Source organism: Euleptes europaea, chromosome 1, assembly GCF_029931775.1.
Source record: "Euleptes europaea isolate rEulEur1 chromosome 1, rEulEur1.hap1, whole genome shotgun sequence".
In the NCBI taxonomy this organism is placed as follows: Eukaryota; Metazoa; Chordata; class Lepidosauria; order Squamata; family Sphaerodactylidae; genus Euleptes; species Euleptes europaea.
The window spans coordinates 179,650,495-179,676,395 of record NC_079312.1 but is presented as its reverse complement, the minus strand read 5'-3'; the positions used below and the strand labels follow the sequence as shown (position 1 = coordinate 179,676,395).

Sequence of the window (25,901 nt, the reverse complement as noted above, 5' to 3'; positions counted from 1 at the left end):
CTATCGGAATATTTGAAGGACAGCCAAGACGTTTTCCGGGGGCAGAATTCTGCACCGCAGCAAAATGCGTCCTTTGCTCGTGGGACTCCCCTCGACGGACAGGCGGGCGCGCACCCCCACGCACAGCGAATGGCCAGCACTGCAGGGGCGTTTAGCTTCAACCGGGCCAGTGGCGCGGACAATGGGGGCCACCACCTCCTTCAGCAGAGTGAGAAGACGCAGCCGGCGAGCCAAAAGCAGTCGTTGTTCCAGCTGCACGGTCCGAGCCAAGTGGCCCCTGCAGCGCTGGCTGAGTGACTGGGGCTTGGCTCGGTGCGCTCCTGGCGGCCAGTGCCTCCCCAGGTCAGCAGCCCAATGAGAACTTTCCGGATAAAATCAACGGCCATCCTGCCCCCGCCTGAGACACACAAACGTGACATCCCAAACTACAGCATGACAATTGGGACATAGTTCGGAGACAGCAGGAAGGGAGACATTCAGAAGGCAATGGGACTACTGGCTCAAGGCCAGCTTGGAGAAGGACGTTACAGGCGGGCAGCCGTATCGATCTGCAGAAGAAAAGCAAGATTCGAGTACAGTAACACCTTAAAGACCGATAAGATTTCCGGGATACAAGCTTGAACACATGAGTACATGAAGCTGCCTTCTACTGAACCAGACCCTGGGTCCATCCAAGTCAGTATTGTCTACTCAGACCGGCAGCGGCTCTCCAGGGTCTCGGGCAGAGGCCTTTTCCATCACCTATTTGCCTAGTCCCTTTAACTGGAGATGCTGGGGATTGAACCTGGGGCCTTCTGCATGCCAAGCAGATGCTCTACTGCTGAGCCACGGCCTCTCAGCAAACAGACCATTAGTCCAGCAAGGTCAGTATTGTCTACTCAGAGTGGCAGCGGCTCTCCAGGGTCTCAGGCAGAGGTCTTTCGCATCACCTACCTGCCTAGTCCCTTTAACTGGAGATGCTGGGGATTGAACCTGGGGCCTTCTGCATGCCAAGCAGAGGCTCTACCACTGAGCCACAGCCCCTCCCTGGTGAGTCAACGCTCTGGATATCTGACGAAGGGAGCTCTGACTTTCAAAAGCTTCTACCCTGGAAATGCTGTAGAGCTATCTTGGAGAAGGAGGACATAGTTCTTCTGTCAGGAATCCTGGCCAGCAGAATCACAAGCCTTGTGCAGAAGGGGCCAGCCACAGGCAGATGCTATATATGGGGCAACAGGCCCCCCCCATCTCCAAGAAGGCCCGAGACGACTCAGGCTTGTCCTAGCTTCCTGCCCGCTCCAGCGGGGTAGTTTCTGATCAGGTGGGGAGGCCATCTCCACATGAAAGGTCAGCATTAGGACGGGCATTTACGTGAACCGTAAAAGTTCGAGTCCAGGAGCACCTCAGAGACCAACACCATTTTTGGGATGGATGCTTTTGAGCTCTATCAGATACTCTCTAAAGCTTGATCACAATGGGTAGCTGGCGTGGTGTGGTGGTTAAGAGTGGTGGTTTGGAGCGGTGGACTCTGATCTGGAGAGCTGGGTTTGATTCCCCACTCCTCCACTTGAGTGGCGAAGGCTAATCTGGTGAACATGATTTGTTTCCCCGCTCCTACACACGAAGCCAGCTGGGTGACCTTGGGCTAGTCACAACTCTCTTAGAGCTCTCTCCACCACACCTACCTCCCAGGGTATCTGTTGTGGGGAGGGGAAGGTGATTGTAAGCCAGTTTGATTCTTCTTCAAGCGGTAGAGAAAGCCAGCCTATGAAAACCAACTCTTCTTCTCCTTCTTGCTGTGTTAGTCTGACTGTAGCAGTTAGAAAAAGCGTCAAGTAGCACCTTAAAGACTTACAAAATTTCTGGCAGGGTATGAGCTTTTGTGAGTCACAGCTCACTTCTTCAGATACCGCTATTTCTGAAGAGGTGAGCTGTGACTCGCGAAAGCTCACACCCTGCCAGAAATTTTGTGAGTCTCTAAGGTGCTACTGGACTCGGATGCAGCTGTTCTACTGCAGGCCAACAATGCTGATTCTATGACCTTAGGCAGATGATGAGAGGGAGGGCATTTTGGCTATCTTCTGGGCATGGAGTAGGGGCCACTAGGGGTGTGTGTGGGGGAGGTAGTTGTGAGTTTCCTGCCTTGTGCAGAGGGTTGGACTAGATGACCCTGGTGGTACCTTCCAGCTCTATGATTCTATGAAATATTAAGCCAGGGGCTCCTAGCTTCTCTGAAGCGCGACCCTTTTAAATCCTCTGTGTCTGACATAATGCCTTTTTTATTGACAGGGACCCCAAGGCCACATTGTCAGTGGCAAGATTTTTCTCAGTCCTTATATCCCTCAGACATTAGTTTTGCGCTGCTCAAGATCAATGGATCAAGGAGCTTCTAAGGGATAAAGGAAAGGAAATATTAAGCCTCTTCTGGCGGCACCGCACTGCTCTCTAGCAAGCCCCCCTCCCAACATTTCCCTCCCAGCCCTGCGTTCTGCTCCACCAGCCTGCGTTTGCAAGACCCTTGATCCCGCCCCGCCTCTGCCCACGCCTCTCGTACTTGTTGAAGAGGTTCAAGCCGATGCGGTACTGGCGCCGCTGCACGATGTCGTTGTTGAAGGCGGGGGAGTCCCAGCTGTGCCGCGTCTCCCGCTGGTAGGTCTGCTTGCAGGGCCCTCCGGGGCCCGAGGTGGTGGCAGGGGTGGGAGGGGGAGGGTCCCGGAGGCTGTCGCGTGAGGAGGAGCCCGAGCTGCAGTTGATGGTCTCGTTGGAGTTGGTGGTGCTGTTCAGGCTGTCGTTGTCGCCGTCCGAGTTGTCCGGCGGAGGGGGCGGGGGCAGGCGGCCGGGGGCCTGGGGGGGCGGCAGAGGCAGAGGCGGGGGCGGCTGGTTGGGCTCGGAGTGGTAATGCCGGTGGGGGTGCGGGGAGCGGGCGGGCCCGCCGGGGTGCTGCTTGAGGGTGCCGTGGGGGCTGCAGCCATCTTGCTCGTAAATGAGGCCCCGGTTCAAGGAGCCCCGGTCCGAGCGGTCGCTGAGGTCCACCGAGCTGTCGCTGGGGGGCTCGATGGTCAGCAGCGGGAGGTGGGCTGCGCGCAGGCGGAAGTCCCGGCATTCCATGCAAGGGGTGCTGCGCCGGCTCCCGCCCCCGTTCTCCCGGCTGTCCTCCCGCTGGGGCCCGCCCCAGTACTCCGGCCGAGGGGGGGGCGGGACGGGCACTCCTCCGCCCGACTCAGGGGGCTCGGTACTGGGCGGGCGCTCCAGGGAGAGGGGCGACGTGGGACCCCCCTCGTCCAGGTACAGCGTCACGTCACTGAAAGAAGTGGCCGCGCTGTCGCCCTGCTGCTCCTTGGACTCGCTCTTTTCCAAGGAGGGGCCGCCCGGCCCGCCCTCCTGCCCCAGCGGGTGGCAGTTCAACGCTTCGTCAATGGACTCGGCCAAAGATTTTACCTGTTGGGAGGCACAGAAGGAAGTTAGCCGGGGCGGAGTTGGAGCAATGCCGCGAGTCCTCTGCTCTAAAGAAGGGGGGGACGGGACCGAAGCGTGCCCCGGACACCCAAACTCAGCGCCCTGTATAACTTAAGCAAATGTGCATGTCTACTTCAATACAGTATTAATCCATTTTTGTTAATTTTTTAAAATTAAATTTAATGTTAATACAAAAACAAACGCTACCATCACAGCAGCCATTTACGAATAACTTGTAGGCAATTGTCATCTGTCTGGTTTTATACAACTATTGGGGTATCTAAATAATTCTTGAAATATGAAAGAAAATGAATCCCAGAAAATGAAATGGAGAATCTTGTGGAAGAATGCTGGATTCAATTACATCCCCCTCCATGCAAAACAGCAATTGTTTCCCAGGCAGTCGCCAGGTCTTTGGGTGAGCTGGCAGACTGCCGGTGGTAGGATGAGAGAAAAGAAAGCTGAGGTCGGGGATATCATTAAATGTATACTAACACGTGTAGAGCTTGAAGTCAAGGTATCATTAGAAGTATAAATCAATTTTTATTAATGTTTTAGTCACAGACCTTAACAATATTCAGATTACAACCATAAAAAATATATAACCCATAACACCCAGAATTACATGAATAAAAGTTTTAAAATGTCAGTGTCATGTTTATACATATTATTACTGATTTAAACATTCTAGTTCCCACCTCTGTTAGTCTCTTGCCTTGAAAACCCCATAAGGGGTTGCCATAAGTTGGCTGTGACTTGACGGCACTTTACACACACAAAAAATATTCTTACTATGGCAACTTCGGAGCCTCATTTTCAACAAATTTCCTTAACTTAGATGCTAACATGATAAAAAAAAAGCCATGCTAAGCGTGATTTTAGAATTAACATCTGCCATTAAAAATCTAACACAGCCCTCACCTGTATCTAATACATCTGGGACCTGCTGGATTAATGTGAATGTCTAGTTCAGAGAGATAGACAGACAGACAGACAAAATCCAAGCGTGCTTTGGGCAATCTTTTAGACCACTTGCAGAGCCGCCGTGAGCAGAGTAGCACCCTAAATCCACGGAAGTCAGTGGGGCGAAAAGGGTGTGACTCTGCTTTTACATATATACTCTTTAGGAAAGAAATCCAACCTCTTCCCATTCAAGAGGGTTTGGGGGAGTGGCAAAGAAAATGGGAAAGTTACTATGATTACATAACACAGCTATTATGATAAAGTATAATAATGACATGGAGAAATTGATTTTAAGATAGCCTATTGTAATCTCGGAACAGCATTTTTATTACATTAACACAGTAGATATTTTAAATATGTCAACTTCCATTATAATTTGGGTGTTCAAGAGAAAATAGGAATTTGAGTAGGTCTGCCAGCTCCGGGTTGGGAAATACCTGGAGATTTGGGGGACAGAGCCTAAAGAGGGCAGGGTTTGGGGGAGGGGAGGGACTTCAATGCCATAGAGTCCAATTGCCCAAGTGGCCATTCTCTACAGGTGAACTGATCTCTATCGGCTGGAGATCAGTTGTAATAGCAGGCGATCTCCAGCTAGTACCTGGAGGTTGGCAACCCTAGATTTGAGACATGATGAAGGGGAGGAACTCCTGTGAAACAAGGAAGGGACCAAGAGGGACAAATCAAAGTGACGGCAATAAGACAGAAGGAAATCCCTGCGAAGGTCCCAACGAGGCACAGCCTACCTGCTTAGAGAAGGAGTCCTCCAGCTCCGTGATATCGTTGCAGAAGCCTCCAGAAGAGGAATGCAGAGAGTTGCCTTCCAAGCCAGCCCTGCAGGAGCCTCCGTAGGGCAGGCCCCGGTCCAACAGGTGGGGGCGAGTGCTGGCCATGCTCCCCTCGTCTAGCGAGGCGGGCTTGCCTTCGAAGTAAGGAGCGTTCTGGGCCTTGTCGTACTCCTCAAAGGAGTACTGCATCCGCATGTTGGACAGGATGATCCGCCGCGACATGCGGCTTTCGGACGCCGAACTGCGCAGGCGCTCAAACTTCTTGTTCATGCGGTACTGGCGGAAGGCCGTTTGGATGGTGCGGGCGGCTCTCCGGCTTAGGAAATAGCCCCCATATTTCCGCTCCAGCATCTCCACCTGCGGTGAACAACAGGGGATCAGATAGGGACGGGAGCGGGGATCCGAACGAGGCGATACGGGGGGAAGGGGTACAGGGAATCCGGATGTTGGCCGTTTGGACAGGGCCGTATGCCCCAAGGAAGCGAGCGTGACAGGCTCTAAGGAGCACCCGTGTCCGATCCGACAGCGAGCCGGGAAAGGGGGGCACAGAAGCCCTGGGAGGGTCACCCCTTCTGTCCCGCTTGGGCTCGTACACCGCTTGAGATCCTCCTCCTGGTTGATCCCTCCCTCCAAGCTGTCCAGTCAGCCCCTGCTTGGATCCATTCACTCCCAGTGGCAGCCCTGGCTTTATGAAACGACCCCCCTCCGAGCCAGGCACGGGGTTCCTAGGCTGACCTGCTGGAAAATAAGTTCAGGCAAGCATTCAGCAGATAACTGATGGGTGTCACATTACCTTGAGGGCGAGACCAGCAACGGTTTATTCGTCGCCGTTTCATTTTTTTAATCGTTAATTTCCAGCTGCACAGGCCTTTCTAACCCACCTTATTTATTTTATTAATTAAAATATTTACACCCCGCCTTTCCTCTTGGCTTACGGCAGGATGAGCCACCCTAGTCTGGCGGGAGAGGGAGGACGTAAATGTTTTCCTAGAAATAAATAAATTGGCATCCATTCCGTTTTCGTTTTCCTTCTTGTCGCCAGACTTTCGGTTCTCCCCAATCCCTTCTATCCCCAGCTCCTGGCACAGTCACCCAGGTTATGGGGAAGGTGCGAGAGAAGCTGGGAAGATCTTTCACCATGCCGGGCTTCCAAAGTGAGCTATTTCCCCCAACCTCTCACTGGGAAGGACTTGGAACAGCACAGGAAACAGTGAGAGACTTGAGCCGATACCGATATTCCACAATGTTCTGTGCTCAGTGAGGCCTTCACATTAGTTCATGTGAAGGCACAGTCACACGTGACATCACACAGGTCCCCTGGATTTATTCAGGGCTCCTTGGCCCTCTACAATTTGTAATCGCAAGAGACATAGAATCATGGAGTTGCAAGGGATCACCAGGGTCATCTAGTCTAACCCCCTGCACAAGGCAGGAAATACCTCCCCGCACACCCCAGTGACCCCTGCTCCATGCCCAGAAGATGCTCAAGTTGCCCTCCCTCTCATGAACTGCCTAAGGTCATAGAATCAGCATTGCTGACAGATGGCCATCTAACCTCTGCTTAAAAGCCTCCAGGGAAGGAGAGCTTACCACCTCCCGAGGAAGCCTGTTCCACTGAAGAACCGTTCTGTTAGAAAATTCTTCCTAATGTCTAGACGGAAACTCTTTTGATTTAATTTCAACCCGCTGGTTCTGGTCCGACCTTCTGGGGCGACAGAAAACAACTCGGCACCCTCCTCTCTATGACAGCCCTTCAAGTGAAGATGGTTATCATATCCCCTCTCAGTCTTCTCTGCAGGCTAAAACATACCCAGCTCCTTCCACCTTTCCTCATAGGACTTGATCTGCAGACCCCTCACCATCTTTGTTGCCCTCTGGACACGTTCCAGCTTGTCTACACCTTTCTTAAATTGTGGTGCCCTAAACTACGTATCTGCTAGGATAGGCCAAAAGGCACGTATTTATTTGTTACAAGGGCCGGATATGACATAAATGTCACTTGGTCGGGCCGGGCCATATCTCGCCAGCCCAGATTGGGGCTGGGGGGGTGGGCTGCCTCAGCTGGCTCGCGGGCCGGATAAGAGCTCTCAAGTGGCCGGATCCAGCCCGCGGGCCGTACGTTTGACACCCCTGCCCTACTACCTTTTTGTCCTGAAGGTCTGTGGAGAGCTCATAGCTGTCCGACAATGCCTTGGAGCGCTTGCTTTCCTCCTCTTCTTGCTTCCTCAGCGCCACGCTGGCTGGCTGTAGCCGAGCACGTTGGGCCCACGGCAGCCCCGGCGACGGCGTGTGACATACAGAGGACGACGTCGGCGCCAAATCGTAGTGCTCGACTTTGGTCACCTCGGGGGCGCAGCGGTATGGGGGCTGACTGCCCAGATTGTCCACGATAGTGCCGGCCTCACTTCCTGGCGGGTCTCCTTCCACACTATGGAAAAAAGGAAAAGGGGTTATAGAAATGCTGAGGAAGATCAAGGAGGGCCTAGGAGCCCAGGCACTGATATGTTGCCCATTCTACCACAAAGTCAGATCAAAGCTTATTTCCCCCCTACTTGGTAAATCCCCCGAAGAGTCAGTTCAGCTTTTGGCAAAGAAGCTCCTATTAGGAGAAGACCCTCAGCTTACGCTCCAAACTGCCAAGTCCTGTGCTGTTGCTGTTAAAATACGCAGAACTTTATTAGAGAATGATTGTTAGGATATTTTACAATTTTATCAGTTTTAAGATGATAATTTTAACCAGGGATTGCTTTTATTGACCTTACACCTTTATATACATGAGTAGTCTGTGATTCTGCGGTGCAAAGCCATTGTGTCTGCATATTTTGATATGTTGGCAAGTGATTGGTCAGTCGACGGTATAAATAAATTTGAATTTGAAAGCCTAGAAGCCACACTATGGTGACCTGAGAACCCCAATGCTACCCTTCCGTCCCCTGTCACGGAATGGCCAATCCCAGCCACCAAGAGGTGACAACTGGTTGCTGCTGACCCCCTGAGGGGTCCCACAGGGCCACAATTGGTTTTCAGACCAATCTTTTGATGAGACTGGAGACATATATAAAATTTCCTAATTTAGGAAGTACCAGAGGGCAGTCATGTTGGTCTGCCGTAGAACCGCTAGATTCGAGCCCAGCAGCACCTCGGAGACCAACGAGATTTTCAAGGTGTGATCTCAAGAGTGGCACCTCAGAGATTTTCGGGGTGCGAGCTTTCGACAGTCAAAGCTCCCTTTCTCAGACACAGTATTTGGCCAAAACCATTGCTCTCATAGAGCTTTTAGAATCATAGAAGAGTTGGGAAGGGACCGCCAGGGTCATCTAGTCCAACCCCCTGCACAATGCAGGAATTTCACAACTACCTCCCCCCCACACACACCCCAGTGACCCCAACTCCATGCCCAGAAGATGGCCAAGGTGCCCTCCCTCTCGTGATCTGCCTAAGGTCATAGAATCGGCATTGCTGACAGATGGCCATCTAGCCTCTTCTTAAAAACCTCCAGGGAAGGAGAGCCACCACCTCCCGAGGAAGCCTGTTCCACTGAGGAACCGCTCTAGCTGTTAGAAAATCCTTCCTAATGCCTAGATGGAAACTCTTTGGATTTAATTTCAACCCGTTGGTTCTGGTCCGACCTTCTGGGGCAACAGAAAACAGCTGGGCACCCTCCTCTCTATGAAAGCCCTTCAAGTACTTGAAGATGGTTATCATATCCCCTCTCAGTCTTCTCCTCTAAACAAATACCAGAGCATCCTGGGTCGCCAGTGACGCGAAGACCATCACTTCCGATGCACGCAAGAAGTGATGTCACCACATCACCGGCCTAGGCCTCTCCTCGATGCTGTTGAGTTCCCCTGCCAGCCAGCTGATCAGTTGGCAGGGGACAGGGCCCGTGGGCATGGGAGTCCCTGCCCCCGCCCTGATCAGACCATTGGTATATCACGGTTAGTACTGTCTGCTCTGACTGGCAGCACCTCTCTAGGGTTTCAGGCAGAAGGCTTTCCCATCACCTACTGTGAGATCCCGGATCCTGTAACTAGAGATGCTAGGGATTGAATCTGGGACCTTCTGCATGCCAAGCAGATGCTCTACCACTGAGCCACAGCTTCTACCCAAACCCATGGTGCTGCCTTATCGAGGTCAGTATTGCCTACCCGGACTGGCAGCGGCTCTCCGGGGTCTCAGGCAGAGATCTTTCACATCACCTCCTGCTTGGTCCTTTTAGCTGGAGATGCCGGGGATTGAACCTGGGACCTTTTGCGTGCAAAGTAGATGCTCTACCACTGAGCCACAGCCCCTCTCCATGGATCTCCGGGGTCTCAGGCAGAGATCTTTCACATCACCTCCTGCTTGGTCCCTTTAACTGGAGATGCCAGGGATTGAACCTGGGACCTTCTGCATGCCGAGAAGATGCTCCGCCATTGAGCCTTGTATTAACAGTAGAAGTTCAGGGGCATCTTCTTTTACAGAACCTCCGGACAGTTTTCCATCCACAACAGGAAAAACAAGCCCAATTGCTTTGGGTACTAATCTATCCACTGATTTTTTAAAAAAAAGTTTTCATTTTCCCTTTTTCCTGTTTTTAATTACAGAGCTTACACCGCACAATTAAGAGCCGCAACAATCCCGGCAAACCAGTCCCTGTTTTAACGCCGTGCTGCCACTTTTAATGAAGCACCCCTCCCTCCCCCAGGAGCAGAGTGCGAAAGCCTGTCCTCACACATAGCTTGGCTTAAAAAGGGGGGGCACGCCCAATTTAAATTTAAATCCGGTGGCTCAGCTGCAAAAAACAAACTCCTGCATGACTCGTGACCCACGAGGCTGAATGAGCGAGGCCTGCCGAACGTTCAGCAAGTTTTTGCACGTACAAAAGAAGGTTTCTGAGCCCCCTGGCTGTCCCATAGCGCAACGTGGGGGGCTCTGTTTGATTTGGCGGCTCACTGGTTGCATAGCCTTGCTGGACAGTAGTAGCGTTTACCCTTTCACGGACCTGGGACCCTGCTTTTGAGAGCCAGCGTGGCGTAGGGGTTAGGAGCGGCGGACTCTAATCTGGAGATCCAGGTTTGCTTCCCCGTTCCTCCACATGCAGCCTGCTGGGTGACCTTGGGCTAGTCACCTCTCTCAGAACTCTCTCAGCCCCACATACTTCACAGTTTCCAGGAAATCTCCCCACCACAATTGGATCGATTTTTTCCAAGGGGTGCAAAAGGATTTGTGGGAGAGGGTGGAATAAGAACATAAGGAAAGCCCTGCTGGATCAGACCAAGGCCCATCAAGTCCAGCAGTCTGTTCACACAGCGGCCAACCAGATGCCTCTAGGAAGCCCACAAGCAAGACGACTGCAGCGGCACCATCCTGCCTGTGTTCCACAGCACCCAATAGAATAGCCCTGCTGCTCTGATCCTGGAGAGAATAGGTATGCACCATGACTAGTATCCATTTGGACTAGTAGCCGTGGATAGCCATCTCCTCCATGAACATGTCCACTCCCCTCTTAAAGCCTTCCAAGAGGCTAGATGGCTGTCAGCAATGCTGATTCAGACCCAGGCCCATCAAGTCTGGCAGTCTGTTCACACGGGGGCCAACCAGGTACCTCTAGGAAGTCCACAAACAACACGACTACAGCAGCATTGTCCTGCCTGTGTTCCACAACACCTAACATAATAGGCATGCTCCTCTGAGACTGGAGAGGTTAGGTATGCATCATGACCTGTGTTCCTTTAGACTAGTAGCCATGGATACCACATCCTCCATAAGAACATAAGAAAGGCCCTGCTGGATCAGACCCAGGCCCATTGAGTCCAGCAGTCTGTCCCCACATTGGCCAACCAGGTGTCTCTAGGAAGCCCACAAACAAGATGACTGCAGCAGCAACTATCCTACCTGTGTTCCACAGCACCTAGTATAATAGGCATGCTCCTCTGATCCTGGAGAGAAAAGGTATGCATCATGACTAAGATCCATTTTGACTAGTAGCCATGGATAGCCCTCTCCTCCATTAACATGTCCGCTCCCTCTTAAAGCCTTCCAAGTTAGCAGCCATCACCACATCCTGGGGCAGGGAGTTCCACAATTGAATGAAGGCGAACATATCCCCATTGGCGTCAAAACCAGGCTGACGTGCCTTCTTTTGCCATGGGATGAAAGGGCTACAGAACAGCAAAACAGGGGACCTCAGGCAGATGCATGCTCAAAGGCCTTCAAGGACCACCCCGGATGTATCTGCCAAAGCCCACCGTTCAAGAGGGTCTACCACCAACCAGAAATTCTTGGCCCGCTCCCACTAGGCATGGAAACACATGAACACATGAAGCTGCCTTATACTGAATCAGATCCGTGGTCCATCCATATCAGTATTGTCTACTCTGACAGGCAGCCTCTCTGACAGGCAGCTGGACCTCTCGCTGGAGAGCCAGCGCGGCGTAGTGGTCAAGAGCGATGGTTTGGAGCGGTGGACTCTGAGCTGGAGAACCGGGTTCGATTCCCCACTCCTCCATGTGAGCAGCGGAGGCTAATCTGGAGGACCGGGTTAGTTCCCCCACTCCTCCCCACGAAGCCAGCTTTGTGACCCTGGGTTAGTCACAGTTCTCTCCGAATCTCAGCCCCACCTACCTCTGTTGTGGAGAAGAAGAAGAAGAGTGGTTGCTATAAGCTGACTATCTCTATCACTTAAGGAAGAACCAAACCGGCTTACAATCGCCTTCCTTTCATCTCCCCACAACAGGCACCCTGTGAGGTAGTGCGCTTATACATGTATGGGCAGAGTATAATTGTGTTATTTTATGTCTTACAGTGTCGTATGAGTACCGTATATACTCGGGTATAAGCCGACCCGAGTATAAGCCGACCCCCCAAATTTGAGGCCAGAAAAGGGAATTTCTTATTGACCCGCGTATAAGCCGAGGGTCAATAAGAAATTCCCTTTAACGGCAATGCTGCGCTCTAAAATGGCGGCCGCCATTTTAGAGCGCAGGGCCCCTGCCCCAGGTCGCCCTCCCGCCGGCCTCTGGGCCCTCCCAACCCACCCCACCCCAACCCACCCCAACCCACTCCGACCCCAGTGCCATCCAAGGGGGGGAGGGGGAAGAGCCCCTGAACCCCCTACTTACTTGAAGGGGCGGCGAAACAGCGGCGGCGGCGGTGCGGCCTTCCTGGGCTGGCAGGAGGCCCCTCCCGGCCGGAGGAAGGCGCCCAGGCACGCGGCCGGCAGCGGCGCGGCCGGCGGGGGCTTCCTGCCTGCGCAGGCAGGCCCCTCCCGGCCAGGGAAAGGCGGCCAGGCGCGCGGCCGGCGTGGCGCGGCCGGCGGGGGCCTCCTGCCTGCGCAGGTAGGCCCTCCCGGCCAGGGAAAGGCGGCCAGGCGCGCGGCCGGCGTGGTGCGGCCGGCGGGGGCCTCCTGCCTGCGCAGGAAGGCCCCTCCCGGCCAGAAGAAGGCGGCTGGGCCCGGCGGCGGAGGTGATGGAGGTAAGTTCCCCCCTCCCTCCTCCCTCCTTCCTCCCCCCTCCCCTCGCCTACCGTATTGACCCGCGTATAAGCCGAGTTCGGCTTTTTCAGCCCTTTTTTTGGGCTGAAAAACTCGGCTTATACGCGAGTATATACGGTATGTCAATTTGGTAGGCTCAATGCCCTATATGTGTTATTTTGTACGTACCTAATTTTTATAATGAATAACCATGGGCCTTGGATTTTTTTTCTTTCATTGATATTTTCTTGACCTTTTGGGTATTTAATAAATAATGAAATAAATTCACCCCTGCATCGCCGAGGCAATTCGGCGATGTTCCTCGCCTTGCGGTGTTGCACTGTAATGGCGGTTTTGCAGCCCACCGTGACGGCACAGCCCAGGAAAGCCAGGAGCATCGCCTGGTTGCCTCAGCGCGCCTGCGCTGCAAGGACGGCTTTGCCACCCACCTTCACAGTGCCGCACAGCAAGACAGGAAACACAAGCCTGCATTGCCACCAAACCAGGTGAAGCTCCGTGCCTTGCTGCGCCCGCCACCCACCCCGCACATCATGGGCGGGCAATAAAACTGCCCTCCGCGTCCAGTGCCAGAGGACAGGGCCTGGGCCCATGTTGTCTAGGCAACACGGGGCCCGTTCACGTCCGCCAACCCCCAGTGAGGGTAACGCTGCCCCAGCGGCCTGCGCTGACAACGCTACATAGCCAAATCTGACTGGTTATGCATGGCGATGTGATCCCTGATTGTTTGGAATCCTGAAACGGGGAAGGAGAAAATGTGGCGCACAGGAAGCTGCCTTCTACTGAATCAGACCCTCGGTCCATCAAAGTCAGTATTGTCTACTCAGACCGGCAGCGGCACTCCAGGGTCTCAGGCAGGGGTCTTTCACATCACCTACCTGCCTGGTCCCTTTAACTGGAGATGCCGGGGATTGAACCTGGGACCTTCTGCGTGACAAGCAGTTGCTCTCCCACTGAGCCACAGCAGAGAAGAGTAGCAAAGTGGCTGTGAATACCCAGTCCACACATACACACATCAGAACATAAGAAAGGCCATGTTGGATCAAACCAAGGTCCGTCAGGTCAAGCAGTCTGTTCACACAATGGCCAACCAGGGGCCTCCAGGAAGCCCACAAGCAAGATGACTGCAGCAGCACCATCCTGCCTGTGTTCCAAAGCACCATACAATAGGTATGCTTCTCTGATCCTGGAGAGAATAGGGATGCATCGTGACTAGTATCCATTTAAACTAGTAGCCATGGATAGCCCCATCCTCCATAAGAACGTCCATGCTGGATCAGACCCAGGCCCATCAAGTCCAGCAATCTGTTTACACAGGGGCCAACCAGGTGCCTCTGGGAAGCCCACAAGCAAGACGACTGCAGCAGCATTTATCCTGCCTGCATTCCACAGCACCCAATGCAATAGGCCTGCTCCTCTGAGACTGGAGAGAACAGCCATGCATCATGACTAGTATCCATTTTGACTGGTAGCCATGGATAATCCCATCCTCCATAACAACATAAGGAAAGCCCTGCGGGATCAGACCAAAGTCCATCAAGTCCAGAAGTCTGTTCACACAGGGACCAGCCAGGTGCCTCCAGGAAGCCCACAAACAAGACGACAGCAGCGGCACCGTCCTGCCTGAGTTCCAAAGCACCTGATATATTAGGCCTGCTCCTCTGATCCTGGAGAGAATTGGGATGCATCATGACTAGTATCCATTGTGACTAATAGCCATGTATACCCCTCTCCTCCGTGAACATGTCCATTCCCCTCTTCAAGCTTTCCAAGTTGGAAGCCATCTCCACATCCTGGGGCAGGGAGTTCCACAATTTAACTATTTATTGTGTGAAGAAATACTTCCTTTTATCAGTTTTGAATCTGTCACCCTCCAGCTTCGGCAGATGACCCCACGTTCTGGTATTATGAGAGAGGGAGAAAGGCTTCTCCCTGTCCATTCTCTCCATACCATGCATGATTTTATAGACCTCTGTCATATCTCTCCTTAACCTCACACTCACTGGGGTGGGCGGGAGCGTATTTAGGATTTCCAAGAGGCAGCAATCCACCAAACCAAACGCTCGATGTATTTCATCTCTGGTATGCATAAAACAGAGGAAGGCAACGGCAAACCGCCTCGGCGCCTCTCCTGCCTTGAGAACCCCTCGAGGGGTCGCCACGAGTCAGTTGAAACTTGAAAGCGCTTAATGAATTCATTCGTACAACCACCCTGCAAAGCAGGTCAATATTACTACCCTGAATAAGAGCCCCGTGGCGCAGAATGTTAAGCTGCAGTACTGCAGTCCAAGCTCTGCTCACGACCTGAGTTCGATCCCAACGGAAGTCGGTTTCAGGTAGCCGGCTCAAGGTTGACTCAGCCTTCCATCCTTCCAAGGTTGGTAAAATGAGTACCTGGCTTGCTGGGGGTAAAGGGAAGACGACTGGGGAAGGCGCTGGCAAACCACCCCATAAACAGAGTCTGCCTAGTAAACGTCGGGATGTGACGTCACCCCATGGGTCAGGAATGACCCGGTGCTTGCCCAGGGGACTACCTTTACCTTTATGGCAAATGGAGGTAGGACATTGCCCTGAGCCACCTAGTTAAGTCCACGATGGAAGCTGTAATTCAAACCAGGGATGTTTGTACGCCATTGTACGCCGCTCCCTGTCAGGTCCAAATCAGAGTTGCAAAGCCTGAAGCTACGAAAGGAACAACCTGTGCTGAGAAAATTAGCAAATGAAATAAAATTCCAGCACCAATGGCTCAGGTATTTATAAGAAATCGGTTCCCAAAAGCTCTGAAATATAAGCACATACAAGACGATCGATAGAAATACGTGGCAGAGAAATTTTTAGGAATACAAACGATACGCAGTTCACGACAGATGGAAGCTCATCGGACGATTTCTGGGATCGATTTCTTATAAATACCTTGGCCATTGCGCTGCATTTTTTGTTTCATTCAGGTCCAAATCAGAGGCAGAAAGATCACCACGGAGTAACTTGTCAGGACCCTGTTGTCACAAAAAAAGCCATTTTGCCATATGAACCCTGGGGAAGGAGGAACGGACATTTTTGTGATTACCCACCTCAAGAAATTTAGGTGCGTCAGCCTAAAATCTCCCCCTGTAAGCCCCATAACTATAAATAATATCGCCATCAACAGGAAACAGGCATACACAACTTGCTCTTCGGAAGAAAAAGACCCACATTTGACGTGTAAAAAGGAAAAAGTGGCACACACAAAGGTACTTGAATAGGGTTGCCAACTCTGGGTTGAGAAATGCCTGGAGGTTTTGGGGGTTTAGCCTGGGGAGGGCGGGTTTTGAGGAAGGGTATAATGCCGCGGAGCCCACCTTCCAAAGTGGCCATTTCCTCCAGGGGAACTGATCTTGGTCATCCAGAGATCAACTGTAATGGCGGGAGATCTCCAGGTGCCACCTGGAGGTTGGCAACCCTACGTTTGAGGAAACCAAAGGGGTTGAGCGAAGCACTATCCAATATAACAACCAATACATCTATTTTTTATTGTGCACAACTGTATTTATAAACACAGGGCCGAAAATGCAGGCTTCCTAAAACAGTACAAACATAGTTACAAATACTACCAACACGTAACAGTTGATGTTAATACATAAATTGACTAAAATTTGACCAGACACTTTTTGGCCTTTTACAGGCATTCCTCAGTGGTCATATGTACACAATTTTACAGGACACATCCTGACCTATACACAAACGTTGCACAAGGCAAAAAATATATATTAAAATCTTTTATTAAGAACATAAGAAAAACCCTGCTGGATCAGACCAAGGCCCATCAAGTCCAGCAGTCTGTTCACACATTGGCCAACCAGGTGCCTCTAGGAAGCCCCCAAACAAGGCGACTGCAGCAGCACCGTCCTGCCTGTGTTTCACAGCACCTACTATAATAAGCCTGCTCCTCTGATACCAAAGAGAATAGGGATGCATCTTGACTATTATCCATTTGGACTAGTAGCCATGGATAGCCCCAGCCTCCATAAGAACATAAAGAAAGCCCTGCTGGATCAGACCCAGGCCCACCAAGTCCGGCAGTCTGTTCACACAGGGGACAACCAGGTGCCTGCAGGAAGCCCCCAAGCAAGATGACTGCAGCAGCATTGTCCTGCCTGCGTTCCAAAGCACCCCATGCAATAAGCATGCTCCTCTGATCCTGGAGAGAATAGGGATGCACAATGACTAGTATCCATTTTAACTAGTAGCCATGGATAGCCCTCTCCTCCATGAACATGCCCACTCCCCTCTTAAAGCCTTCCAAGTTGGCAGCCATCACCACCTCCTGGGGCAGGGAGTTCCACAAGTTAACTATGCGTTGTGTGAAGAAATACTTCCTTTTATCCGTCTTTAATCTCTCACCCTCCAGCTTCAGCAGATGACCCCGCGTTCTGGCATTATGAGAGAGGGCGAAAAGCTTCTCCCTGCCCACTCTCTCCATACCATGCATGGTTTTAATGACCTCTATCAGGTCTCCTCTTAACCGCCTTCTTTTCAAGCAAAACAGCCCTAAGCGTTTTAACCGCTCCTCATAGGGCTGTTGCTCCACGCACACATATACATATGGTGATGACGGCCAAGTCTATGGCTCGGAGAACACAGATTATGCCAGCTGATTCCAGAGAGAGGGAGAGAGATGGAGAGAGAGATAATATGAGAAGAAGCAAAATTGCCCCCGGGAGTGTTCTTGAGCCTTAAGAGGCTCCAGACTAGTTAGCAGAAGGCGCATGACAGCCACATGGGAGAGAGAAGAATGATGGGCCTGAAGATTGCCCTGGAACGGGAACTGCCCTTGCTTCGTTGCAGCCTGAGCTCTGGCGAACAAACAATGCGCCGATGCGGGGGAAAAGATGCTCTCCTGGCAAAACCCGCGCTGAACACACAAACGGCGGAAATCTGCCCTTGAGCATGCAACGTGCTGCCGGGAGACACAACACGCAGACGCACGGCGCCCCCCCCCCCAAAAAAAATATTAAAGAACGCGGTGCAAAAACTAGCATGGAAAGAAAGCCTGGATGTATAATGCACAATCGGGGAAGGGGAAACCGGGCATGTTGATGCTGTTGCAATTTTTATTATTATTAGTTGGATTTTTAGGCCCCTCTTCCTGACTAGGTCGGGCTCAGAGCGGCTCGCAGCCATTCAAAACAATTCAAAGCAACCTTCATTTGCGAGAAAACTATCGACGGCGATAAGAGAAAAAGGCTGAGAGTGAGAAAAAGAACAAAGAGAGTATAACCCACAGCAGCGAGCCACAAACACATGCAAGCGTCCAATGCGCCACGTCAATTCTTTTGACACGCACAAAAAAAAAAAAAAAAATCCAAAAGGAACATTTTTAAAAGCACAAAATTGCAAAGGGCGACAGGAATCCCTCTACGAACAATACACTAATGAGGGAAAATTCACTACCCGGATGGGGGAAGTAAGAAACGCACCCTCAAAAAGCCACAATTAATGTTCGGCAGGGGCACTCCTGCGGAAAATATGTCAAAAACATACCACTGTCAGCGTGCATGCATAATGTGCCGGCAGGCGGCACGCCTTCTCGGCCTGCGTTCTGAGACCACAGCGACCCTCAAAAGCCGCCCGCGACGGACGCCTTGAATCTAGGGGGATAAAGAGCGGCCGGGTCGGGTTCTAATCCTTCCCGTCACATTTAAGCCATCCCCGCCTTTTTTTTCACCAACTCACACCGCATCTTTCAATTTAGGTCTGCCGGGCAGCTGCGAGTTCAAATCCCAGCAGGGCCTTTTCTTGGTCACTGCCGAAGAAAGACACTTCCCTGCAGCTCGCAGATTGTTAAGGGAATCCCTCCCTGTCTTAACAATTTGGGCGCGTTCAAAGCTGCAATCGTTCCTAGCGGGTTTCTGGGCAGCTCAAAGGATTTCCACTCTCCCCTCCTTTAAATACCCTCCTTCCTTCCCTCTCGCCCTCTCTCTGCCTCTCTCGCTCCAAGGTTTGCAACCAGAAACAGAACGTTCCTTCACTTCCCGTCTCCAAATGTTGCGGGGCTGGGAGACGGCAGCTGCGGCAGCCCACCCCAGGGGCGGCCGCATCTCGCCGGGGGTTGAAATTCCATATGGCAGAGATCCAGGCATGATCAGTTCCCGCTGAGTTGATGCAAATCTCCAGGCCCATGTGTCAGGAGGACTTCCTGGTTAGATGGCTAGGTGTGCGCGCACACGTCTTGGCTCCACATGTTCCCCCAGAGCCCTGGCTTACACCTGCTGGAAGGATGGCACGATCATCATAAGCTCCCCCCCTGCCAGTCCTACCTTTCCCACAGCACACACACAGTCTTCCCGTAGGGTTTTCCTAGACAACAAAACAAACCCCTAGATTTTTTGCCCCCGGGGAGTGATGCTGGCCTGGATATAATGCCAACCTTCCCTCATCCGTTCCTTCACCCCATGCATGAGTAGGGTTTGCCAGCCTCCAGGTACACAAATGCAGAAAAAGGTGGGACCTTACGCACCCTGTGTGTGAGGGAATAGCATGTTGTCTGCTACCGAAACAGAAGCCACCCAAATGCAGAAAAAGGTGGGACCTTACGCTGCTACTAGGGTTGCCGAAGTCCCGGTAGGGCCTGGGGAACTTCCTGGGATTCCCACAGTTGGAGGGTGGGCCCTATGGCCACTGAGGTCTCTCCCCTCCCCAAACCCCAAACTTTACAGGCTCCACCCCCAAATATCCAGGAATTTCCCAACTTGGAGTTGGCAACTCCACCTGGTACAGAGGGAAGGGGGAGGAGAGCCAACCTAGCGTGGTGTAGTGGTAAAAAGCGGTGGTCTGTAATCTGGAGAACCGGGTTTGATCCCCCATTCCTCCACATGAGCGGCAGACTCGAATCTGGAGAACTGGGTTGGTTTCCCCCACGCCTCCACATGAAGCCTGCTGGGTGACCTTGGGCTAGTCACAGCTCTCTCCGAACGCTCTCAGCTTCATCTACCTCGCAAGATGCCCGTTGTGGAGAGAGGAAGGGTTGGAGATTGTAAGCCTGTTTGAGGCTCCCTAAAAGTAGAGAAAATCCAGGTATAAAGACCAACGCTTCTTTTTTCCTTTTTTTGTGGCTTTGCTTTTTAAAAGGTCCCGTGCACACTACGTTCTAAAGCAGCGAGCATGCGGCGTCTGCAGAATTTTTAAACAACTTATCAAAAATTTAGCTTACTGGAAAAGCAGTTCCCAGCGTGGAGCAGAAGGATCATGCTAGAATGATGTCAATGGCACCACCAGTCCAGTGACATTCAAGCGCACGCCGCATCTCTCACCCGATCGGAACAGAGGTGAATAATTGGCGTGGGGTGGGGAGAGACCCTCATTTTCCCAGAAACAAAGGATCGTGGTTGTCCGCATGCCGGGAAAATGTGATTTGTCTGCAACCGAAACCCTTGTCAACAGACGTCTGGCTTCCATGCGGTAAACGTGCATTCAATACCTCCGAAATATCGTCAGGAAAGCCCTCGTAGAGAGAGGAAAAAATGAAACGTGCATGCCCACAAAGAGGAAGTCCTGTTTCCTACTCTGGGATGAGACGGAGCCTCTGAAGAGGAGTCAAGGCCCAGATGGGTTAAAATCATGAGAAAAACCCACTCTCTAGAAATGGCAGAAGCCAATTAAACCCAGGCAATTGATAGATGGGTTTGGTACAGACATTCCCAATGAGCACAATGTTATTTAAATGTCTTGCAGAATTTATCAGATGTGTCTATTTTTATTTTATACACGTAGGAGTCGTTTTTATGCTAAAAGAAACTCAATTTTGTTGGCTAGATGAAAGGTGGCGAGTGAGTGACAGGAAGGAACGCCAGGTAGAATGCCTGATGAGAAGGAGGGAGGTGGGACCAGTCCTTATGCAAACCACAGGAGCTCCACCCCTGAACAGTGGGATCTGTTTGCACTTTTTCACAAGTATCCTGAGAACAATGAGGGCTAGAAACTCCCTTTTTGAAAATCTAATAAACAGCAGTGCTGGCCTCCGGCAATGCAAATTCTGAATCAGACCCTGAAATCAGTACTGTCTACTCAGACCAGCAGCGGCTCTCCAGGGTCTCAGGCTGAGGTCTTTCACATCACCTACTTGCCTGGTCCCTTTAACTGGAGATGCGGGGATTGAACCGGGGACCTTCTGCGTGCCAAGCAGATGCTCTACTGCTGAGCCATGGCCCCTCCCCCCAAAATAATATCATCTTCAACACATGAAGCTACCTTATACAAAATCAGACCCTTGGTCAATTGAAGTCAGTATTGTCTATTCAGACTGGCAGCGGCTCTCCAGGGTCTCAGGTAGAGGTCTTTCACTTCACCTCTTGCCTAGTCCCTTTAACTAGAGATGCGGGGATTGAACCTGGGACCTTCTGCGTGCCAAGCAGAGGCTCTTCCACTGAGCAACAGCCCCTCCCCAAATAATGTGGGATGTACTTTTGAGTACACATGAACACATGAAGCTACTGAATCAGACCGTTGGTCCATCAAAGTCAGAATTGTCTACTCGGACCGGCAGCGGCTCTCCAGGGTCTCAGGCTGAAGTCTTTCACAGCACCTACTTGCCTGGTCCCTTTAACTGGAGATGCAGGGGATTGAACCTGGGACATTCTGCATGCCAAGCAGGTGCTCTACCACTGAGCCAAAGCCCATCCCCAAATCAGACAAGGCCCAAAAGTACACAACATCCACAACCTTTGCTTATAAATTTCACTCACACCTTCTCTCCGCTCTCATATTCTGATCATACAAGGCCTTTCTAACAACCACCAAGTTCACACAATACAAAATTTGTAACATCTGTACAGGAAACTGCATGAACGCCATTAGTTGTATGTTGAGGAATGCACAGACATATCCATTTTGTCACATACATGTGCTGAGGGCAAAAAGCTGATAGGAAGAATGGTGATTTATTTAAAATGTGGTGTTGGAGGAGAGATTTACTGATGCTGTGGACTGCCAAAAAGACACATCAGTGGTTCTAGATCCAGTCAAGCCTGAACACTCCCTAGAAGTTAAGGTGACTAACCTGAGGCTGTCATACTTTGGTAACATTATGAGAAGACAAGAGTTGCCGGAAAAGACAATCATGCTAGGAAAAGTGGAAGGCAGCAGGAAAAGAGGAAGACCCAACAAGAGGTGGATTGACTATCAAGGAAGCCACGGCCTGCAAGATCTGAGCAATGGGACATTTTGGAGGTCATTAATTCATAGGGGTATCATAAGTTGGAAGCGACATGACACACACATGTTCAGTACATGCACATGTGCAATGGGAAACTACCACCAAGTAATGCCTTCTCGGCAACTGCGCATGTGGGCACACAGATACACACCGGTCCCACACGTCTGAGGAACAAACTACACACCATTTCACGCAATTCGGGAAACCTGCCCTTTGCCAAGCGAAATCTTCACTTTCAGAGATTTCATCTTTCATCGCCCACACACTTCCAAGTGTACTTCCACAATGGTAAATGCTCGAAACTTGTCTCTTGCCGCCACCACCCTGTCCTTTCAAAGAAAGCTAAGTTTCTTACGAAGTGGAATTCAACGCCCAAGACCACACGGAACGTGGCAGGGATGGTATCTGAGTCTCCACCAAATCAGGGCATACGAGCAGTTCCACTTTATGAACAAATTTGTTTCGCGCATTCACGGTAGGGCAGCTCCAACCACAAGGGAAGCTGCTCATCTTGACAGGCGGGACATGGGGAGAACAGAACGTTATCACATCAGCCACCAATTACTAGGAATGTAGGGTAGACGCGAGTACCACAGCTTCCTATGGGATTGGATGGGTTAGGATAGGCAAAGGAGCTCTAATTAAGTTTACAAGACAGACAAGATTTCCAGGGTTTCAGCTTTCGAGAGTCAAAGCTCCCTTCCTCCTGATGAAGGAAGAACTGACTCTGGAAAGCTTACACCTTAGAAACCTTGTTGGTCTCTATGTTGCTACTAGACCCAAATTTTGCTCTTCTACTGAAGACCAAGACAGCTGTGTGTGTGTGTTAAGTGCCACAAAGTCACTGCTGACTCTCAGAATCATAAGAGTTGGAAGGGACCACCAGGGTCATCTAGTCCAACCCCCTGCACAATGGAGGAAATTCCAAACTACCTCCCCCCAACACCCCTAGTGACCCCTATATGCCCAGAAGATGGCCAAGATGCCTCCCCTCTCATCTGGTAAGAAGTGGGGCTAGGGTTAGCACTTGGATGGGAGACCACCAAGGAATTCCTGGGTTGCTACGCAGAGGCAGGCAACGGCAGACCATCTTAAAACCCCTATGGGGTCGCCATAAGCAACCTGCGACTTGACAGCCCTTTCCACCACCAGGTATATTTGGGAGTTTTCTAAAAGGGGAACAAGACCAGTTTCTAGGCAGGGTGCCTATTGAAGATATGCCAGGAAGATTTGCTACGGGCACAGCAGTGCTTTGAGCGCATGAAGACACATGAAGCTGCCTTCTACTGAATCAGACCCTCAGTCCATCAAAGTCAGTATTGTCTACTCAGACCGGCAGCAGCTCTCCAGGGTCTCAGGCAGAGGTCTTTCACGTCACCTACTTGCCTGGTCCCTTTAAATGGAGATGCCAAGGACTGATCCTGGGACCTTTTGCATGCCAAGCAGATTCTCTACCATGGAGCCACAGCCCCTCCCCTAAAATAAATAGTAAAGCCATGAACACATGAAGCTGCCTTCTACTGAATCAGACCCTCGGTCCATCAAAGTCAGTATTGTCTGCTCAGACCAGCAGCGGCTCTCCAGGGTCTCAGGCAGAGGTCTTTCCCATCACCTACTTGCCTAGTCCCTTTAACTGGAGATGCCAGGGATTGAACCTGGGACCTTCTGCGTGCCAAGCAGATGCTCTACCACTGAACCACACCCCTCCCCCTTAGGGATATAAACAGTACATAAACCACAGGAAAGGCTTATTCCTTGCGATTCTACTGGGAGCACCTGCTGTCAGGCTGCCAAGATGTGAGAACATATCCTCCCCCCAGAACAATGGGTTCACACCTGGATGGGAGATTCAGAAACCAGAGGGGAGGGTCTCACCCAGATGATGCAGAGAGGAGTAATGGTTATCCAGAAGGGCCATATAATTGGGGGTGGGGGAGATACCAAAGCACATATTTGGAGTTGCTAAGGCGGGGGGGGGGGAGGCATTTGAAGTGTGTGTGTGCCAACCATACTCTTGCCTAGGGTTGTCAGCCGCCACCCCCTCTCCACCGGCAGGGGATGGGAGGCAGGGTTGCCAGATCCAGGTGGGGAAATTCCTGGAGATTTGGGGACCCCAGTGGGGCACACCCTCCAGAGCATCCATTTCCTCCAGGGGAGCTGATCTCTGACGTCTGGAGACAAGCTGGCATTCCAGGGGATCCCCAGGTCCCACCCGGAGGCTGGCATCCCTACTCTTCCCAGGGTATAGAGGGGGCTGGCTAGGAGGGTATTTGGGGATTCCTGCTGAATGGAGCCAAGGGTGGCGGCGGGGGCGGCAAAACCAACCGGGAGAAAGCATTTGTGGGCAGAGACGTGCCAACCAGAAGAGCCCATTTCCCCTATTGGATTATTTAAGGGGGGGTTTCAAAGGCCTCACTGGGTGCCCCAAGATGGGGGGGAAATACTTAGGTGGGCGAGATAATGGATGGGCGTTACTGGGGAGGGGTGTTTTCCTGCCGAAACCTTTAAAGAAATCTATTCTTCCTTAGGGTGAGAGAGAGGACATGCAGGGTGAGCGGGGGGGGGGGCTAATAATTGGGGGTTGCGTGGGGGGGTTTCCAGAACTCCTTCCTGTAGCATCCTGGCGGTAGGGTTGCCAACCTCCAGCCAGGACATGGAGATCTCCCGGAACGACAACCGACCTCCGGACCGAAGCACCTGGTCTCCCACCCACCCCCAGAAAAAACGGCAGCCGCAGAGGGTCAGCTCTGGACGGTCAGTGAAGCCCACCCCCTGAATTCCCAACCCCCCCCAAAAAACAATAATCTCCAGGAATTTCCCAAGATGGAAATGGCTACCCAAATCCTGGGGGTGGGCAGAGCTTGAGCGACAGGGACCCAAGGGTCAGGAGAGAGATGGATGGCTAGATTTGGGGGGGGGGGTCTTATGAGGAATTTTGGGGTATCTTATAAGGGATTTGCGGGGTATCTTACGAGGGATTTTGGGGGGTCTTACGAGGGATTTGGGGGTTTTTAAGAGGGGTTTTGGGGGGTCTTAAAAGGGATTTGGGGGGTCTTACAAGGGATTTGGGGGTTTTTGCTTGGGGAGGGGGTCTCACTCACCAGTGCAGGAGCTTGTGCTGCAGCTGCCCCGGGCGGCGCTCCGAGGAGCATTGGAGGCACCACATGGCCGGACGCCCCCCGGAGCCCCCGCCAGCACCGGGGAGGGAGGGAGGAAGGGGGACCCCCGTCGAGGCTCGGCTCCAAGGGGTTCGCGGCTGGCCGGCCGGCCGACACCCCGGCTCCTCCTCGGCAGCCTCTTGCACGCAAAGCCGGGGGGGAGGAGCCCGGGCGAGGCAGGGACCGCCCCCCTCCGCCCTCCCCGGCCATTGTCGGCTCCGCCGCTGCCCCCTCGCCGTCCTCGGCGGCCCGGACGCCTGGGGGTTTATGCATGGTTTTTTTAAAAAAATTGCATGGGTTTATGCATGGGTTGGTTTTTCCCCCCCATGGGCTTATGCATGGGTTTTGTCGTTTTTTGCATGGATTTATGCATGGGTTTTTTTTAATGGGTTTATGCATGGGTTCATGCATGAGTTTTGTGTTTGTTTGCATGGGTTTATGCATGGGTTGTTTGTTTTTTTGCATGGGCTTATGCATGGGTTTTGTCGTTTTTGCATGGATTTATGCATGGGTTGTTTTTTTAATGGGTTTATGCATGGGTTTTTTGCATGGGTTCATGCATGGGTTTTGTGTTTTTTTGCATGGGTTTATGCATGGGTTGGTTTTTTTTTGCATGGGCTTATGCATGGGTTTTGTCGTTTTGCATGGGTTTATGCATGGGTTGTTTTTTAATGGGTTTATGCATGGGTTTTGTGTTTTTTGCATGGGTTTATGCATGGTTTTTGTGTTTTTTGTATAGGTTTATGCATGGGGTTTGTTGTTGTATAGGTTGTTGTTTTTTGTCTTAGATTTGCTGCTTTGTCGATGCACGTTTTCCCCATCCGAAATCTTAACACTCACAAATAAGCCCCCCATGCAGAGTTTGGAGAATTCGGATGGGGGAAATGTGCATCTAGTAG

At 51.8% G+C, this 25,901-nt stretch overlaps 1 protein-coding gene across 1 annotated transcript; it reads right to left on the bottom strand.

The window, feature by feature from the left end:
* On the bottom strand, nucleotides 1-25,029 carry LOC130478283 (IQ motif and SEC7 domain-containing protein 2-like). The gene is made up of 5 exons (XM_056850436.1): nucleotides 24,946-25,029; nucleotides 7,326-7,611; nucleotides 5,142-5,540; nucleotides 2,481-3,417; nucleotides 1-320 (listed from the first exon to the last, which is right to left on the bottom strand). Exons 1-5 carry the CDS (start codon nucleotides 25,008-25,010, stop codon nucleotides 1-3), a joined length of 2,007 nt encoding a protein of 668 aa, XP_056706414.1. The 5' UTR covers nucleotides 25,011-25,029.
* Between the last annotated feature and the right edge of the window lie 872 nt (nucleotides 25,030-25,901).